Raw genomic sequence first — 20780 nt, 5'->3', positions numbered from 1 at the left:
GCGGGGGTGCTGGAGCCCATCCCAGCAATCATCTGGCAGTGGGCAGGGGGACACCCTGAACTGATTGCCAGCCAATCGCAGGGCACACAGGGACAGACAACTCACTCACTCAGTCACACCTAGGGACAATTTGGACCGGCCAATTCCCCTGAAATGCATGTCTTTGGAGTGTGGGAGGAAACCGGAGTGCCCGGAGGAAACCCACGCAAGCACGGGGAGAACATACAAACTCCGCACAGTAAGGCCGGGAGCTGGATTTGAACCCACGCAGGAGGTTCCCACGACCTGTGCCGCACACACGCTCACCACTGCTCCACCGTGCTGCCCAGAAAAAGTTTGTGTTGCATTCAAATAATTTCCAATTATACCAAGTCAATCTTGTTACCAACATTGTACTTCCACTAAAAAATGTGATTAAATAGAGTTGTGTATCGTACTACTAATGATTTAGTTGCCACACTTGGGACTGCTGTTGCTCACTGTTGTTTCAAGCGTTGCTCACCGACTTTTTGTGAACGCTCAGACCTGTGGAAAATTAGAGGGAACATTGGTCCTGTCCATTTTTTGCTGATCGCAAACTTAGTTTCCATGGTAGCTCTGATTTTGCTTCTCCCTTTACATTAAATGAAAGCCTTGGGACATGAGCCAATAAATAGAGTAAAGAAAATTCAGCATTGTATCCCCGCAAAGTGTTTACCAATCCCAAGAAAGGCATTGTGGGAGGGAGTTCAGACAAAAACATATAGGCACATTAATGATGCGTTGACTGAAACCAGTAGCATCTTGCAAGAGCATGACTAATTGGAGACCGGCATCATAGAGCCATAACTTGTCAGACTGCAAAAAATGTTGGGCATGCAAAATAAATTGGTTTTTGATGTCGTACAGTGGGGAAAATGCTATAACGAGAGTCCAAAAAAAGGTATTATCTCACACCGCGGAGTGAACAAGGTGGGAACGCCTTCTCATGAGGGTCTACTGTATAATGCCTCTGGTAAAATCAGCACCACAACAGCACAATATCCTCCTCACAATTCCCAATAAGACGACTAATTAGAGACCTGCTGCGGAGTAACCAGTTCAAGGACCAAGGGGAAAAAATGTGGCAAATACATGTAACATAGGGGTTAAAAACATTCCGTTCAATTATGGAATCCGCAGAAATTCCTTCAACGTTACTGCTGCTGCCTGGAGACTCAATGTCATAGTCGTAGCAAAGAATGGCTTTCATTCCTCAGCCGGGAATTTGACCTAAAATTCAGAAAATGCCGCATTCAGCCAACCTACGGCTTTTGTTGTTGTGTCTGCGGGTTTGTATTTTGGTGGCCAGAAAATAACCTTTTGGAGAGAATCAACCTTGTAGGCTTTTCATTTGTGCAGTTTAAAAATGACAGGATGATCAACGCTAAAGCGCTATTAAGTGGCTTTGCATTGATTGTGGTGCGAGTTGTTGGCCATCGGTGACCTTAGAAAAAGTTAAGGTGGACGCTTGGGAAGCTGTAGGCGATACGAACTGTGAAGCATCTTAGGGGGAAATGGTTGTGTGGGGGAGTTGGACCCAAAGCATCTGTCTAAATATTGGACTATTGTTGAGTTAAACCGAAAGGGTACAAGGAAAGTCAAAGAAGATCGGGTCAGTATAGATGAAATGAAAAAAAAAACTTAATTTCTTTCTGATCCCAATCCTGACTTATCATGTTCATTTTATTTTTTTTAGACATTCAAAAATGTTTTGCTAAAATTATTTATTTAATATATTGTTTTTATATATTTTTATATTTGGATTTATTTGTATGTTTTTTTTTCATATCTTCAATTTTTTACCCACTTATTAAAATATTATTCATTCAATTCGAGTAGGGGATGACAGCTATAATGTCAAAAAGTGAAGGAACAGGGAAAAAAAACTGATTTTCAATCGGGGAGGTGAAATCCCTGAAATAGCGCTAGCGTAGCGAGAGGACAGGTGCGCCAAAGTGGCTCTGGGCCCCCCGAGGCCACGCAAGGAACCACTGTCCACCTTGGTGTTTATTTGTGCACCCCCCCTGCAGGCGCTCAAGGCGTAAATGTCTATTCTGGTTTTGGGTTTCAGCTGAGCTGCCTTGAACCCTTGGACTACCAAGTGCACATGCCATTCTTGGCAGGCCAGTACAAAGTCCCTGGTGCACATCACCCAACTACGACCACCAAAAAAACGATCCTCTTTTTTTTTAACCATCTTTCTTTTCCACTCTTATTTCCTGAATAATGGTGCCTCTCCTTTGATTGTAAGTCATGTTTATTTGTGACGCCCTTAATCACAAAGCGTCTCAAAGGGCTGCAAAGACCACAGATTATTGCAAACCACAGACTATTATGACACCATCCCCTGATCTAAAACCTACATGAGGGCAACGAAAAACTCAAAAACCTCAACATGAGAAAAATAAAGAAAGCTTGAGAAGGGACCGCACATGAGGTACTCCCCCTTCCAGGATGAACCAGATGCTTGTAGCGACCGCATTATTCATTTAAAAGTTACAAAAAAAAAGTGTCGCATCTTAACAGAGATTTTTGCTCAATATGTGTAGTTGTTTAAGTTATTTTAATGTCAAATTATTTTATAAGAAAATCAAACATGGGAAATATCAAAAAGCGTTCATCATGAATACATTTTTATCTTCATAGTGTATTTTTTGTATTGAATTAGTTCTTATTTTTGGGGAACTAATGGGCAGTTTTATATTTATATAAGTTTTTTATTTGATTATGCCCCTTTTTTAGCAAATGCATTTATTTTTACTGTTAAGTGAAAAGATATACCCGCATTATCTTAAAGGCTTTCCATGGAATGAGTCCTGATCGGGACAACAAAATGACGTAAAGTAGAATTCATCCATTTGAAGAAGATCCAGTCAGTGACCATGTTACAATTTGAAACTCATGGGACAACATGCTGTGAGAAGCCACCTAACACTCGAGGATAACCTATATTATTTTTATTATTTTTAAGAGTACCGGAACATAATATAATGTACACTCAATTGTTTGAGTGCATGATTTGATTTAAATAAAATAATTTTTGTTTGTCACAAAGGTTCAAGAAATAGATGTTAAATTATCTGAAAAGTATAGTTTCTTTATGTACAGTTAAAAAAAAACAAAGTATTCCATCTTATTTTGCAGTGTTTCTAGCACAAATTGTCAATTAGTTATTTTAAAGAATAATATATGATAAATAAACAATAAGTTGTACATCATGAATACAATGATTGTTTAACTTTACTTTTATTTATTTAACATTTTTGTAAAAAAATATTTATTTTACTTGCATATTTATAGATTCAGTTTTAGTATTATCTAGTTTTTTCAATTGTCCGTTTATTCATTTTTATTTGTATATATTATGTATCTATTTATTAGCAGTTTTTATGTATAGATTTTTATTTTATTTTTATTTTTTAATTTAAAACTGTATTTGTATATTTATCATTTTATTTAATTTGGGCATTGTTGGTCCTTTATGTTGTTGCTTCTAATACATTATATATCATATTGTAGTGTAGAAAACATTTCTCAAAAGGTTATGTTTTTTTAATGGCAAGCTTTATTTAGTTTTTTGCCAAGTGGCTAACATGGAAGGCTAGAGAAGGAAACAGTGGTAAAAAAAATTTGATTATAAGCTTTATCTACAAGGAGCAGCAAACAATAACAATAGTAACTAGCGGTTAGCCATACTTTTAAACATTGCGGTTTTTGTATTGCCTTCACCAGGCCGTCCGTGACTAGTAAGTAAAATAACATTGGGATGGGTTTTTCTCAATGTTCTATGGTTGATTAATGGCACTCAGCAAATACAGCTCCGGTGGGTGCTTTGCAAGTAGCACCTGGCTTTGATGACATCCAGTGGACATATTGAAAACCTTGGGTCATTGAGGCTCGTTTTTCTCTTGTGCTTCTCTCAGCACTGTCTCGCAGGCCATGAGTTTGACACAAGTGCAGTATAGTATTCATAAGACGGAGAGGCGGGGCGTACCGTACATCTTGCCCTCATCGGAGAGGATGATCTTGCGTCTTCCACAAGGCGGGTAGATGGCAAGGGCCTCCTGGAAGCTCTGCTCGATGTCGGGGCTCCAAACGCCCTCGGCATCGTTCTCCAGAGGCTTGTCTAGAGGGTCCCCCAGCTCCTCGCTCCCAGCCCTGGGGGAGGGAGCCGGCACCCACTCCGTAGACGTGGTGGGAAAGGGCCAAGGGGACCACGGGGCTCGGGGAGGACGCTCGGTCCTTGGGGAGCTTTAGGTGGGTGGTGTTCGAATGAGGAAAATCAGTTGGCTTGATAGTGAAGTCCTGCTTGTATTGAATTCACCAGTGCGATCTTGATGCCCCTGGACCCTGTAAGAGGAAAAAAAAGACTTAAATACAAATGGAGTTATGGAAGGAAGATCTCTCTTATGGAAGCCCAAGAGTACCAAAATAAAATGAATTTTAAAAAAAAAATCAGTTTTTGCTATTCATTTTTAAAATAAGTCTCAATTATTATATAATTTGCAATCACTGTTCTTAAAAACATATTTTTTTAAATTATGCTGGCCTGGACAGGGATGGGCACCACCAGGCTGTACTTGCCCAATGCACACCACAGGAAATGGTGCCCCTACGACTTGTGTGGTTAAGGGATCCAACCAACCAAATATAGCATCGACTTAAAACAGAAAATGTTATATGCATCAGTCTCCAGGTGCAAGATTTTATTGATATGGGTAATAAAAATACTGTTATTATGCATTTCCATACGAATGAATCAAACTTTATTTCAATCATGATAGAGACAAAACGAAACAAAAACAATGTTAATGTATATGTCCCAAAAGGAAAAGGAAGAAGCATATGCTTATTTAATCCTTACCCTGCCCCACCACCACCCCCTGACTTCCTTGATAATTCTGTTTTACAGCTATTCTCTTGTTTATTTACGTGTAACAAACACCTCATAAATATAGATATTTACATTGGTTCTGTAGATGCACGGTCACTTAATCATCATTATCATCACTATCACTATTCTCACAGTCATCATTATCATCATTGCTGTTTCCATACATTTGCAGCACAACATAATAAGAGTATATATATTATAATAACAATAGTTGTCATGGGTGCTCATGGTGAAAACTGATGGTTTTGTGGTGTGTGTTGCCCATCATACAAGTATCTTTGGACCTGCTGCTATAGGGTGTCCACCCCCAGGCAGCATAATCACCCATTCCTAAGAGTCCTGTTCTGTGCATTAAAAAGACAAGGCATGGAAGCTTGAGCCAGATGCCTCCAGCATCAGGCTCCCACTTGTCTGGCTTAACTATGAAAAGTGCAGAACATGTCTGTTTTGTGTTCTTATCAAGATGTATATCCATGTGATTGTATCCCCAGTTATTAAATTTTTGTTTGGTTTTCACCATCATCACCTACATATATATTCACCTCATTGTTTGTTTATAAATATAGATCCAGAGTGTGCTGAATTTGCATAATAAAATGTAAAATGATTAAAGAAATAACTCGTACAAGTAGCCAAAATCAGAGTGTAAGTCCTTAACTATACAGATCTTTGAATAAAATCCATCAAAGATACATTTTTAAAATACATTTTGGTAAGGTATTGATTGTTTGACTCACTGATAAAGTTAAGCTCACCTCTAGCGAACACTACTTTTTGGGGACACGTTTAGATAGATAGATAGATAGATAGATAGATACTTTGTTCATCCCCGAAGGGAAATTCACATTTCCAGCAGCATCCCTGAGCTGAGAACAATCGAGAACAATCGAAAATAACACGGGAGCTGCTGGAGTGGCTGCCATTCGTGACGGCGCCGGAAGAAAAGATTCAATTTGAATCATGTACAAACAAACAAACAATTGAATCATGTACAAACAAACAAACAAACAAAATACTGACGCTGTATAATGTTGGATTGTAAATGTAAAAAAAAAAAGAAAAAAAAGACACACATAAAATTAATTGGACTTTACGTGTGTTTTTATATATTTTTTAATATACCAAGCAGTTAAAAAAAGTTGTCTGTTATCTGTATCAGTCTCCAGAAACAGGAATTTATCTGTAATCTGTGTTGGTAGAAAAAAAAAAACACTTATCACGTATCTCTACTAAATAATAATAATAAAATCCCATCAGCCCCATTGATATTTCCACAAAGTCATTACTAGCCTCCAGCCGCCTATAGCAAGGTGCAAAAAGTGTGTGTGATTCGGTTAGTGGAGGCGGGAAAACAAATAAAGCGGTGCCTGGTGTGAAGATGAGCTGGAAGGGGAAGAAGGGGGGCCAAAGTCAATACACCAAAAGCCACATTAAAGAGGGATCACCATCCAGACACGCACACATGCCAACAGCGGGTTATTAAGGCCGCAGGGTTTTTGTATGCCTATTTTGTCGTCTTATAATGATCAAAGTGGAATTTCCATCACCATAGCCAATTAATGAATCTAATTAAGATTGCACATTCCATTGAAATCAGTGAGCTATCCACAAGCATGGAGCGGAAGCACAGACATGTGTCCAGCGATATGCGGACATCCTGTTTGCTGTCGGCACAATGCTGTTTAGGAAGCTCGTGTCAAGTGGAGGGAAATCTTTTCTGGAGAAAGACTTCATGAGTCAGGACAAGCCGAGCTTTGTCCAGTGCCGTTCTTCTAGGGCCAGGAAAGGACGCTGACGTCACTCGTAAACCCAAACATGAGTGCGAGTTACGTGAAACGGATAGAAGGGCGGTTTCAAAGCAGATTATGTCGGGGAATGGCCAGAAACTGGAAAGTGCTACTCTTCTGTGTTTTCAAACCTTCTAATAATGAGAATATAAATATTTCATTCGACGTTATTTCTTTTAGGTCCTTCACCAGGACCCCACCCATGATATTCATGGTTAATTTATTTCATAACCACCCGTATTAAGTAAATATCTGCGAACCACTTACAATACGGGAAAATCCGCGAAGTATTCCAACCAGACCCCACTCACCACATTTTTAACATGCTCTCTGCCTGCCCCTAGCTGCAGCAAAAGTCGAACGGGGATAACATATCGTGGCCACACAGGTGCTGTTCATTTTAGGAGAGAATAAAAAAAAAAAGAGCCGCTGCGCATGACACAAATTTACTCTCCCAGCCCCTGCTCTAAGCAAAAGCCAACTGGGGATAATGATCAATCAAAGTCAAGTCAAGTCAAGTCATTTTTATTTGTATAGCCCTAAATCACGAAGAGTCTCAAAGGGCTTCACAGATTATTACTTAAGCAAGATCCCCCTAGTGGCTACAGTCAAGAACACACTCACATTCACATTCCCCTCCGCTCTTCCCAATCTGACACCGAACATTAAGGCCACAGCACAACAAGGGGTAAGTTGCTGTGCCATCAGCAGAGAGGCTCGACAACATACACTCGTTTACCCCCTCTGCATCATATGCATGGATATCAGTTATTCTTAACCATACTTCGCCATTCACATCCATCCCCAGCACACACTCTTGCATCCATTATTAAATTTAACAGACCTCGCATCCAGAGCATATTTTAACCCATCCATCCAACCACATTTGGGCCTTACTCTCATTCTATTTCCCACCACTTCTGCACTACATACTCTCTTAGTAAAACGGCCTTCATCTATCTCAAAAGATTTTCACCAAATCTCTATGCAAGTTCTCTCACCACACCAGTTCTTCTCATTACTTCCTCATTATTTAACCTATCCAGTCGTGTCACTCCACGCATACTATAATATGTATACACAACATGCTCAAAAATCTCTTGTGTGGAGTTAAAACATGTCATCATTATCATTTTCTTTTTCTTCTATTTACTTATTTTAAGATTTTTCTCTCTGTACATCTGATGCACTTTCTGTTCCCTTGAAAACGGTTAACTTTGTTTCATGATGAAACAGTCAAACACTACAAAGTTGGAACCCTCATGCCAATTTGTAACAAAGCAATGTTCGATAAAACAATGTTTTAAAAAATGACCGATGACTTTTTATAAAAACAGTCTTGCGCCCACTGCCGGACAAAAGTGATACCACCACTTTCAGCATCATAACGGAATTGTGTGCACTCTTATTTGCATTAATTTAACGTACTTAGTGGCTCATAAATCACATGATACAACGAATCGATGATCTAACTGGTTGCCAAAGCTTTTAATAAGTGATTCAAATCCATTTGATCGATTAGTTGTTGCACCCCTTAAATGTATTATATACAAATAAGTCCCAATCGGATGTTGATAATGCATATATGTCTGATATCAGCCCTTAAAAAGCAGTATGGATTTCATCCAAAATTACATTACTTTAAAGGAGCTGTACGGAATTGGGATTTATTTTTTTTTACTCTCTGTCGCCATCTCCTGGCCTGTGTCTTCGTTGCAGTTTCTGTCAGCTCATTCATGACACACATGCAAATAGATGTATTTCTTAGCCCCGCTTGGATAAACTCTTCTTCTTTATCTTTTTGGGGGGTTGGTTTGGTGTTTTAACTCTACTTGAAGCAGGCCTCTTCTTACTTTCATTACTTTTCATGATACACTAAGAAAACAAAACCCCTCTGAGACGAGAATTACTAAACACTCCCACCCACACCCATTCATCTGCCCTGAACAGCTTTGCTAAACGTAAGATAAAAGCAGAAATAAAGCATAAGGGCTCTGAACTATTTAGACATCGGTAACACTTAAATGAGAAAAGAATCAACTATACACAAAGGACACCTCAAATAAAGCATTGTTGATGTAAAAATAAATGAATAAATGAATGAAAATAAAAATCAATGTTTGGTAATAAGTAGGGATTCTCCAAACCACTTTTTAACCATGTTTATTGTGGCCGTCTGGTATCGGCCAGCTTCGCCAGTCCCAATACCTGAAATAAGTACAGAAAGTAAAAGCAGGACTGTTAACTATGATTTTCCCATTATTTCAACATGTTTACTGTGCATTCCCCAGATGATTAGTGAAGGTTGTTGGCACCAGTTAAGAGAAACCAACAAATTAAGCAAATTTTGTGGGGGGCGGGGCCTACAGGATTTTATTTTTTATGTACTTTTCCCATTCAAGGTTATCATACCTCCATCTTTTTTCTTAGCTTTGTTTTCGTGAGGGTAACTTTGACTTTGTGCGTTTAAACCAGTTCTATTACTGCAGGACAGACTGGAGGGGGGATTATCCCGTTGAGCGGATCCAGGCAAGAGGGGCCTCAGTGGGGGGAACGTAGAAACGCACCACAACAAGTGCGTGTTTGCGTGAATATTTTAGTTAATGAACCTGCCAGATAGTTTGACTTTGTCAGGGTTAAGCAGCACTCTATTAATTTATAATAAAGTCTTATTGGTTGGTTGGTTAGTTGCTTGGACCATTTAACAAAACGGGTCGTAGGGGCACCATTCCTGCGACGTGTCTCGGGGGTGCTGGAGCCCATCCCAGCTATCTTCGGGCAGTGAGCAGGGGACACCCTGAACTGGTTGCCAGACAGTCGCAGGGCACACAGGGAAAGACAATTAACCTGAAATGCATGTTTTTGGAATGTGGGAGGAAATCGGAGTGCCTGGAGGAAACCCACGCAAGCACGGGGAGAACATGCAAACTCCACACAGGAGGTTCGATTTCATGACCTCAGAACTGCGCCGCTGTGCTGCCCCATGTATAGATATACTGTATAGATATCTATTGATATCTATATAGATGTATAGATACAAAGATATATAGATATGTATAGGACCCAATTTTCGGTTCAGTGTACAGTCAAGGTGTCACACCAACAGGACCCCTAGTGGCTGTAGATCGCTATATAATCATTTATCTGGAATCTCATTAAACAATATATGTTTATTGTTGAGACACTTCATGATGAAAGCCCCAAAACAAACCTTTTACCCAGAAGACCTAGCAAAGCACCAAGAGCAATTTGATTGGGTGAGCGTTAGGAATGAGAGGAGCTATACACAGGATAGGGCACCCGCCGTCTGCACTGAAGGTGAATACGTTGGTATCTTTGTTTGCAGTATTTTGTGACATTTTTACTTTAGAACTTTGCTCACACTTTGTTTGAAAGAATTACTTAGTACAAAAATGTCATTTAAAATGAGCCACAACACTATTAAGTAACTGCGGGAGGGGGACGCATTTTAAGTGATATGCTTCTATTGATATGGGACACAGGCTATGGCGTTATTATTACATCATAGATTTTATCAAATCATCACACAGTGAAATAAAATGTGCTGAAGAATTAGTCCTGTCAAAAGAGAGTATCTGGGGGTTTTATTGACTTTTGTCCTAAAATATATTGTGCGTGTCTCTCAAAAAAACAAAAAAAACCATCCAAATATTTTTGCTTTTATGGCTCTTTGGGTCAAAAAATTATCCCGACCCTCTGATTTAAAGTATTTCATACTATAATAGGACCGAACAGAATGATAATCTGGGATAAATATAACTTTTTTCTTATTCATTAAACAACAATATACAGTACAGTCGACCCTCCCCACCTTACGGTGTGGAATAAGATGATTGTTTTATCGTTTGGCCCCTCGTTATGCCATTTTTCCAATATTCAACATCAACACCCAATTATTTTGTGTTCCAAGAAATATTTAATTTCAAACTTTGAGGTGTTCATGTGTAGGACTGTGTGAGTCAGTCGGCCTGCCATTGATCAATATCATAAGATGCTGGTCTGCTATTGGTTTACATCACAGCATCATGAAAATGCCAACATGCTATTGGCTGAACTACCTCTCACAATGTCTTCAACTCTCCTACAAAAAAGTATTATATATTTTGTATTTATTTACTAGCTGTGGGTTCCAAGAACCTGTTGTGCTATGGAGAGAAGAAAAAAATGAAAACTAACAAAAAAAAATCTTGCAATTATCAGAAATACAAATAACACACATCGCTATCCTTGCTAAGTTGCACGGCCATGACCAATCGATGATCGAGGCAACTATTAAGAATAAGGTGGTTAAAAAAGAAACTACGTCTTCCAAGGGCATAACTGTTTTCATTTTTTAGAATAGTCTTTACAGCTCTTTGTGATTTCTTGTGATTAAGGGCTATACAATTAAACAAGACTTGACTCCTCTGCATCCACCCGCTACCCCACTCAACCAGCTAAAGTCACTACACACCAAGGGTAAATCAAATTGGATTTTTTTCTTTACATTTATATTGATTTATAATGTTATTTGATCATATACATTTATATTACATATAATAAGTATTTACTATTTGTTATTGTTCATGATGAATTTGGTAATTACTATAAATTTCTATTAACAAAAATATGACAATTTCACTGCAATCGTAACCTCAGAAAGGATGAATGTCGTATTCTGGGGGTATTCCCGACGATTTACTTGTTTTGTTTGTAGACTCTTTTTAATCAATCATCCAGTGTGTAATACATAGCGACCCCTAGTGTTGAACATTTCTTCATTAATTTAAATTAAGGGTATCTGGTACTTGGCATCTCTGACTTTTTCCCAAAGTTTCCTTCTCTAGCCACTCCTAGTAGCCATGTTCAGCAAAAAAAAATACAAAAAATCAGAACTATTGCGGTTAGTGCACTGCTAGTATTGTTAAAGTTGTGTGCTGTGAAAAAAAGTTACAGAACAATTTTCTGAATAAGAAAGTTCTGCTGCATAACTAGGCAACGCGTCTAACAATGCAGGGGAAAAAATCATTGACATCGTTACCAGGCGCACACATAAAGTACAAATGCACAAAAGACGGCAAGGAAAGCGAGTTAATGCGTCTTTGTTGCACAAAACTAACATGCGAGCCTATCTTCTTCATTCTCATGCGAGCCGGAGAAGAATGATCGCTATGTAAGAAGAGCGCAAGGTCATCTCGGAGTTCCACATAGCTTACAAAGGAGTCAATGCATGGTATAAAAAGTAAATACATATTTGTCAATAAAAAGGATTTTTTGCAAAGACAAACTTTCCCATTTGTTGGCAGCTTGGCAGCTTTATGTCATTCCACCTGTTGCACACACTGCAACACACATTTCAGCTGTTCCGGCGGACACACACTTGAGAGCTTGAACCATAACTGACAATGCTGGACCTTTTGGCTAAAGCAGCTGTTTAAAACTGCATAGCAAATACTTTGTGCATTGTGTAGAGTCTAGCCATAATCATTTAATGAAGGGATTCAAGATTGTCTTCGTTAACATACTGTAAAATGCTAATAAGTTGTCTTCGCAATCTCTTGGCACAATGTTTATAAAATAAGTTTAAATCAAGAATATAATAAAATAAATGTGTATCTACAAAAAAGATCATGTACATATGGTCTGTGTTGCAGTACAATTTACAGCTCACAACATACAAATGTATAATCTTCATTTTATCACAATGTGACGAATTATCACATGTTTTACTAAAGGAAAGTAAATGTGACTTTTCAAGAACTGCATATACTTTCTTGACAGGGTTTGAATTAAATAATGCATTTTGTATTCAATATCTTCCCAATTTAAAAGAGGGCATGAATGCAAATACATTAGCATTATCTGAAAATATATATTTGTATCTATTAATTCATTTATATTCATGAATTCAGGGTCAACTGCTAAAAAGATATTGGCAGCTAAAAAGAAGTCAGCCACGAAATGTTTTTTTTTTTTTCTAATGTGACTAGCGGCCATGTCCTCAATGCTAGCATTATTATTTTCGGTCTGTGGCGGTGGCATTAGCAGCAAAAATATTTATATTACGATTACAATGTCATTTGTAAAGAATTTAAGCTCAACTGTTGAAAAGATGCTAGCAGCAAATTGTTATTTGCTAATATGAAGGAACCATGTCCACAATGCTCGCATGAGTAATCAAGGTCTGTGATACGGGCATAAGCGGGTAAAATGTTTATCTTAGCATTAATATGTATTTATATTATGTGTTTATTAATTATTTTTCATCAACTGCTAAAAAGACGCTAGTGGCTAGAGCCAAGCCAACCACTAAATCACTGCTATTTGCTAACGCGGCTAGCAGCCGTGTCCATAATGCTAGCATGAGTAATTGAGATTTGTGACACTGGCAATAGCTGCTACATTACTTTATTATTTATTTATTGTTTAGCATCAACTGCTAAAAAGACGCTAGAAGCTAAAGTGAAGCTCGCCACCAAATCGTTGTAGTTATGTATATATATATATATATATATATATATATATATATATATATATATATATATATATATATACATATACATACATAAACATATATGTATTTATATGATTGTTAATTAACTATTTAGCATCAACTGCTAAAAGGATACTCTCGGTTAAGGCTTGCTATTTACAAATGTAGCTTGTTTATGCACTATAAAAGAAATAAAGGAATTAATAATGAATTTGATTGTTCTATTACCAACAAAATCATTGCCCTACAGACATTTTTTAAAACATACATGAATAGACCATAAAAATCTAATTATATATTTTTCAGTATTTCTGCCACAACTCCCGAAAGATAAGTCATCTCAAATTCTACGCTTTGAATTTCATGACACTCTGCGTAATGGCAATAAAGGTGTTCTTTTCTATTCCATTCTATTCTATTCTATTCTTCTAAGGTCTAACTTTGGACATATCTTTTTATATTTATCTCTTATAAAACCAATCAAATAATAGTCATCCATCACGTTTACCAATGTAATAGGCAATTTTTTCAAATGCTGCATTATGAGAATCTGCGTGATTTCTCTGTTTAGGATTGGACAGCAAAAAAAACAAATAAATATATAAAATAAATCAAAGTCTGAATCGTGCACACAAATTGGATAAGTTTAATCACTATTTTACTCAAATAAATCCTGGTAGATAATAACTGCTCATTTCAAGTATCATTTTGAGTATTTTTCTTGAATACAAGATAAATAAAATAATACAGAAACATTATTAAAATAGAGTAAAATCCAAATAACATGAAAATCGTTAACCAAAATGAATTACCTTTATTACATCTTGAGTCACGTGACCACAAATGATTTTATTTATTTTTTTAAACTTTATTGATACTGTAAATTTAGGCAACATAATTTAAGCCTGACGGAAAACGTTTTACTGGCGCCTGAATATTAATTCTTATCGGTTTTTCAAACAGCGTTCCTTGATACTTTTCAGTAAAAAAAAATTAAAAAGTAATGGTGAAACAGATTTAAGCAGCTGCAGGTGTTTTAATTAACAATGGCACGTCATGCGCGTGCGCAAGAATACTAGGAATTCTGGGAATTCCACACTACACGAATATAAAGAACTACAAAAATGCCATGACGTAAATGGATTCGAAACGTTAACACCGGGGAAACTCGAAATTAGTTCAAATTCCATTTTGAATTTTGGAATATTTAAAGAATGTTATCCGAAACAGTAAGTGGGAATAACCACCGTGAGTACAATATTAACTTTATCCATAACCACAAACTTTAGCGTTATATGGCGGGGAACGTCTTACCTGATGCCGTCCTCGCAGGTGGAGCAACTTCTACTGTTCTTTTCTTGTTCTTTTCTCTTGTTATCTTTTCTAGCGAACCTCGTGGCCGGTGAAGTTGGTCGAAGCGAGAGTCTGGCAGGAATTTGAGGAATTATCCGTGGTATGACATGAAGCTCCGGGGGGAAAGACGCAGGAAAAACCGCGGGAGGGGAGGCACGTCTGACCCGGCATGGCGTCATCAAAGGGCGTGGTCAGAGCCAGACAATTTCATTGTGTGAGTTCAACATTCTCACTCATGTGGACAAAATATTTTTGGGTTATTGTTCAAAATAATTGTGAATTATGTTATTCACACCATGTAAAAAATAATAATGTCAATATATTTTTTATCTTAAAATAATTTACTTTTGTGTGGTTGCTGAAAAATCAGTTAATGCCAGTGTAATAAGTAAATTAAAGTTACAGATGACGTGGAGTGTTATCTTATAATTTGTCAACTCACAAAAAATGGTTCCAAAATTTATGTAAATGATAAAAACCCAAACACACAAAGAAAATATCAATAATGAGTTATGTTCTTCGAGATAAAATAACTCAAATGTGTGAATACTGATGAATGAGTTGATGCTAGTTATATAAGTGATAGAAAACACTATGTTTTGTTTATTTTTTGTCAACAATCACAGACAAAATATTCTGTCGTATTGTTTTTTATATACTGCATAAGAAAAGTACAAATTAAATGTTGTACGATCAAGAGTAATTGACATCCCTGTAATATTTCTATTCCTGTTAGACTTTTTGTCTAGCCTTAATATTAAAAATGAAAAAAAACATCAATTTAGATACTTTTATTTTTCCTTTAAAATAGCAATTAACTCAATACATTCTATGAGAATGAAAAAAATACTGGGAGCATAGAATCAATTTGTGGCGTTAAAATACTGCTTTATGGTTATTTGATAAGAATATAGCATTGCAGTCATATGAAAAAAAAAGAGATTTATTTCATCGACTAAACATAACAAGAAAGTTGTTGGTTTATAAATAGAATTGTTGCTGATTAATTAATTAGTCACTGCACCACTAAACGGGACTTTTTCAAGCCTTTTCTTTCTCTTTCTGAAAGAATAAAATTGAAAATATGAGTGTCGTCGTTGTAATGTGAAATTATTTCCATTTTTTTGTCGAGAATAAAAAATAAGGCACTGTATCTCCGAATGGAATTAGCTCAATAAAATAAATTTAAAAATCCACTTTCCAGTGGAGATCCTTTTCTTTTGTGTAATAGTATATGAATTACTGGGAACCTCTAGCGGTAATATGATGAATTACATTCCATCCCTCAAAGTACTAAATAAATACTGTACATCATATGGTTCTTTTGAGATCCATTCCCTAAATATTGGAATATGTTTACATTGTCTTCGCCATAGATGGAATCGTGGATTTGTTATTAGTTAATATCAACTTATGTTGTAACCAGGTGGTAACTAAAAGAAGTGGGGTTAAAATAGGCTCAGTCAACAACTAAAACATCTGCTTTTTAAAAGGATACTGAGGGATTTCCTTATATCAATTATGAACTTTTTTGTTTCATTTGGGAAGAGTTGGTCATGTATTTAAAGACACTAACAATGTGATCCTAAAATGAGAAGAAAAAAGCATGCTAACCATGGAAAAGAAGCTTGCGATTATGAAGAAATACGAAGAAGGTAAAAAATTTGCTAACTTTGATTTCTCTTTCCAGTCGGTATTCAAGTTTACTAGAAAATCACAATGACCCATCACTGGTAGACTGTTTGATCCGCGGGCTATCGGAGTGTGCTTAGGGACCTACTACCTTGGTGACTGAGTTAATAAAAATCTAAAACAGAAGGCAAAAAAATAAATAGATAAAACGATTTCAAAACGGATTTTAATCATACATAAGCACAAAAGTTTGTTTTAAGTGGATACAAAAAGTCTGCACCAGAACCCAAGGGTATCAGGTAGCCCCCTAAGAACACCTGAGTCATCCGTAGAAGTCGCTCTACAGTAATGAGTCATTGTGATTTTCCTCGGACATTTTATTTCGAACTATCATTATCTACAGAGTCCATTTTAACTCTTCTTCTAATAATAGCAGTCTAGCAATACATAATAACACAGTAACAATATAGAAATAACTATAAAATCAAGCTAGTAGCTCTTCGCGCTAATACATAAACTAAAATCTGTATCAAAAAGTTGTTGACCCTGGTCAACACACACCTCTTCAGTAATCAATCCATATAAAAAGAGACTGAAATCCAAAGCATTCCCAAACCTTGTTTTCACCTTTGTGCCAAAAATCATGCAAAACTTAGTGTTATCCATACAATACAAATGTACAACTTTATTTATAGAGTTCAATTTTTATAGGTTAAACCTATAGATACTGATTGACCTAACACTCAAAGACGTGTCTTCTTCATTTTCTCCATCTTCTGGCACGTTCACATTCATTTTTAGCTCAACTTCACATTTCCTGTTTTTCATTTGGAGCTCAACCGTACAGTAGACCCCCGGGATACAACGACCCCGCCTTATGTCGTGTTTACTTTACAATATGGAATAAGATGTTTTTTGCCCCCTCTTTACGACACTGCCCCACTACAGCAATAACGCGGTTTACATGTCCCTGCAAAACAGATTTCATTATTCATTGTGTCTGAATTCTGATTTGCTCTGCACCGTATTTATCTAGTTTTCGTTTAAACTTTTCTTGTTATTTGGATTCTTTGTACAGTTTTTTTAGTATTAATTCCACATTGCATTGCAATATTAGTATGGAGGTGTCTGGACCAGAACGGAAACAGGACCCCAAGTTTTATTAAATGAAAGGGGAAGGGCTACGCCCATGATCCGGCGTTCGCTAGGCGCGGGAAGCAAGTCGCTCTCGTACTCGGCTTGTGATCCAAACACGGAAGTAGATCTTCCGTAGCGAGTGATGGCGGTGTTAAGGACGGAAAAACAGATCGATTGCCAGGACAGGAGAGCAAAAACGTGGTCGGGATCAAAAATGGGTCGTAAGTCGGGACGGGATAGCAGACGTGGTCAGGATCAAAAACGGGTCGAAGTCGGGGGACAGACGAGAGCAAAAACCAGGTGGGAGTCGGGGTCGAAAAAGGCTTGCCTAGCATACACTGAGGTTTGCAGACGGACTGACAACAGGGGATTGACAGGACAGGGTTCAAATAGTGACAGGGAGCCAATCAGAACCTACGGCGGTTGGCACCAAATGAGCAGGCACAGGTGCTTCACATCAGTAATCATGACACGAGCTGTATACAGTATGTGTTTTGTTCAATGAAGCATTTTAAGTGTCAGTTGGCCAATTGCAATCACCTCAGAATCTCAAACAAAAAAACCTTAATAAATGAATGTTTGGGCCTATAAATAGTGTTTTTCCTTGGTTGGGATTTATAAAAGCATGTTTAATCGTTTAAAATGCGGGTTTACTATTGGTTATTGTCAAGGCATCATGTAATTACCAATATGCTTTATTTTGCTGAACTCACTCCCACAATGCCTTTCAGTCCCTTAATTCAGTTTAGAATAATGTATGTTACAATATTAATTTTTATATAGTATTTATTAGCTATGTGTCCCTTGGAGTGATGCTAAAGGAAGAATCAAAAATATAACTATGGAAAACAAGCTTGCGATTATAAAGAAATACGAAGAAGGCACACAAAAGGCTACCTTCGCTTAGGAATACGGCCATAACCAATCAATGATCGGGACTGTTATTAAAAAAAGGATGTGATTAGGGCAAAGAAATCTTCTTAAAGCATGACAATCCCCCTCTATATGGAAATTTCCCTTTGCAATCCCCACCTTTGAGTTGGTTGATGTCATATCCCGAGGGTCTACTGTGCTTTGAAGCTACTTAACTTAAAAAAGGGGTATGTACACACAACAAACAGAGTCTAGATCTTGTTATATAAAGTCTATGAATAAACAACCACAAATGTCTTTACACAAACATGAGAGTAATAAAGAATATCAATTAACTTAAAGCCTCCTGATGATAAGTTCTAGTAGTGTCAAATTTCAATACGGGTAGTCGGAATGTAAAGAAGTTCCTGAAGTATTTACACTCAGTTTATCCGTATCTAAGCCACCTATGTCATTTATTTCTCCATGTCTTCTTTCTTCATCACCTTTTCTTGGTGTCACTTCTTGGAGAGGAATTTCATCTTGCTACCTGTAAAGAAAGTACGTGAAAAAAAGGAAAAATTATAAATGACATAAAAGTCATTGTTACAAGCAAAAATACAAAATCGAGGCCCTGAATCAAAGGACTCAACAGGATTCTCTTGCATGACCTGCTGTGGAAGGCGAGTGACACTTAAGGATGTAGCCACGAACAATAACAATAGCGGCCGGCGGTGAGCCTTAACCAGCAACCGAGTGGCTAACATGAGTGGCTAGTGAAGGAAACTGCGGCAACTGTTTAAATCACAGAAGTCAGCAAGATCCAGCTATGAAAGTCGCGTGGCATTGAAGGACGAAGCAGCATCAGCTAACAATAACAAGAGTGGCTAGCTAATAGCCCGACTAGCAAATGTGCTTTTTTTTCTACAGGTAATCTTCAATTTTAACATCTGGGTGTTGAAAAACAACCTTTTGCCTGTGACTTGCGTATACAAAAAAAAAAAAACTAAATAAAGAAAAGGCTTTTTGGAGAAAGGGAAGATGGGCATATGCTTCAGCACCCATCTTATGTCCTTTTGTGCATGCCACTAGATAGATAGATAGATAGATAGATAGATAGATAGATACTTTATTCATCCCCGAAGGGAAATTCACTTTTCCAGCAGCATCCCTGAGCTGAGAACAATCAAAAATAACACGGGAGCTGCTGGAGTTAAACACAATTCCACAAGTTAGAACCTCACCTAAGCCTTTTAGGAATTTGTTGACCCCTCGGTGTTCACTACCAGGAAGTGAGTCCAGATACTCCTGTGCTCGCAACTCAAACAGCCCTAGAGGAAGGAGAACACAACTGATCAACTTTTCCATTAATCATCGAAGAACAAAGATTTGCTAACTTAATTTTTTTTTTTCTGTAGTACCTCGGAGACTTTGTCTGTGCAGCTCCCTCTCCTGGATGAAACCTGTAAACATTTGAGTCTCCATAAAAACTTCCAAGAACCTCCTCAAACTCTTGGAGGTGACGGCCTTCCGAAAAGGCTCCCGCTGAAAAGACGAAGACAAGGAAGGAGGCGTGGGACTGCTGGAGGCCGGAGATGAAATCCAAGACTCGTCTTCGCGCTCCGAGCCGCCCATGAAGAGCGAATAATGGCCGACCATTTCCACAAAGAAGCGCACAAAGGCTTCTGACACCACTGTGCTGAGGGAGCTGGAGTCTGCTGGTAGGAGAGAAGAAAAGTGGAGGTTAGAATACTGTAGTATGGTAATACTGATTTTTCGATTAGTTGGTTCTGCAGAGAAATACTAATAACCCAATATGTCGTCTACAGGTATTTCAATTACAAGGGCGAAGAGGGAGCGACGCCATTACGCAAATAAATTTCTCCACATACACATTTTGACGTAAATAAAGGAGGATTTAATTCATGGCAATCAACCAAAATCCAAGAAGTACTGTGTTTGTGTGCTACAAAATTGAGCTCCATTGCTGCATCCCGTCTGTTTAAAACTTGTGCTAGCATAGACTTACACTATATATGGATGGATATAACTGTGGCATGATATGGAAACGTCCTGAAGGAATCAACCAATACACATGAGGCTTTTTATAGCAAGTAAGGTGGAGTTTGCATGTACCATTCGTCACCGTACAAGTCCTGCAGTCCTTTGAAGCATAAAAATGTCCTGGGTGAGGGAAATTGGATAAATACACAACATGGCAGAAAAATACTTAAATTGGGTAAAAAAATATATATTTTCCTAAAGCAATTCAAATAAATTGTCTTTCTTGGAGGGGTTAAAAAAAGAAGGCTCCTCCCAAAATAATTACCCATATACATTACACGGTTCTTTGGTTGTCATAAATCTCTTTTTTGTGATTTTTAAAATGATCCATTGTTTTCTAAACTAAATGACAATTTGTACAGTATGATCCCATTGTTTTATTATGTCATTATAAACAAATGACGTGGTTGTATGGGGTACAAACACTGTATTTTAAATAAAAAGACATTGTGGATAATATCTGATATAAAACAACTCCCTTTTTGTCAGGACCAGAATGGAAACAGGACCCAATTGCGTAACGTTTACCACAAGTTGTATTGAAAAA

General features: G+C 37.5%; 2 protein-coding genes and 1 long non-coding RNA gene across 6 annotated transcripts in view; 1 reads left to right on the top strand and 2 right to left on the bottom strand.

Annotated features, from left to right (window-relative positions):
- Positions 1-14714, bottom strand: part of tead4 (TEA domain transcription factor 4) — a 54254-nt gene extending 39540 nt beyond the window's left edge. The window contains exons 1-2 of the mRNA XM_088340627.1: positions 14510-14714; positions 4016-4371 (exon numbers count right to left, since the gene is read on the bottom strand). Of these exons, the coding sequence (XP_088196753.1) occupies positions 4016-4022 (7 nt within the window). The 5' untranslated portion in view covers positions 4023-4371; positions 14510-14714. The remainder of the gene's footprint in view (positions 1-4015; positions 4372-14509) is intronic.
- Positions 13956-20507, top strand: LOC148363026 (uncharacterized). Its single transcript, XR_015850942.1, has 4 exons — positions 13956-14424; positions 14583-14762; positions 19588-19912; positions 19999-20507. It is a non-coding gene; the product is annotated as an uncharacterized LOC148363026 (long non-coding RNA).
- The window catches only part of LOC148363025 (DENN domain-containing protein 2A), a 63057-nt gene continuing 59055 nt past the window's right edge, over positions 16779-20780 (bottom strand). For 2 of the 4 annotated variants that reach the window (XM_088340615.1, XM_088340617.1), the window contains exons 20-22: positions 19591-19887; positions 19414-19500; positions 16779-18719 (exon numbers count right to left, since the gene is read on the bottom strand). In XM_088340615.1, the coding sequence (XP_088196741.1) occupies positions 18688-18719; positions 19414-19500; positions 19591-19887 (416 nt within the window). In that variant the 3' untranslated portion in view covers positions 16779-18687. The remainder of the gene's footprint in view (positions 18720-19413; positions 19501-19590; positions 19888-20780) is intronic. The other 2 variants (XM_088340616.1, XM_088340618.1) reach the window with 1 other exon arrangement.

The sequence above is a fragment of the Urocampus carinirostris genome, chromosome 7 (assembly GCF_059441175.1).
Source record: "Urocampus carinirostris isolate Australia breed hairy pipefish chromosome 7, RoL_Ucar_1.0, whole genome shotgun sequence".
Lineage (NCBI taxonomy): Eukaryota > Metazoa > Chordata > Actinopteri > Syngnathiformes > Syngnathidae > Urocampus > Urocampus carinirostris.
This window is presented reverse-complemented; position numbering and strand designations above follow the sequence as displayed.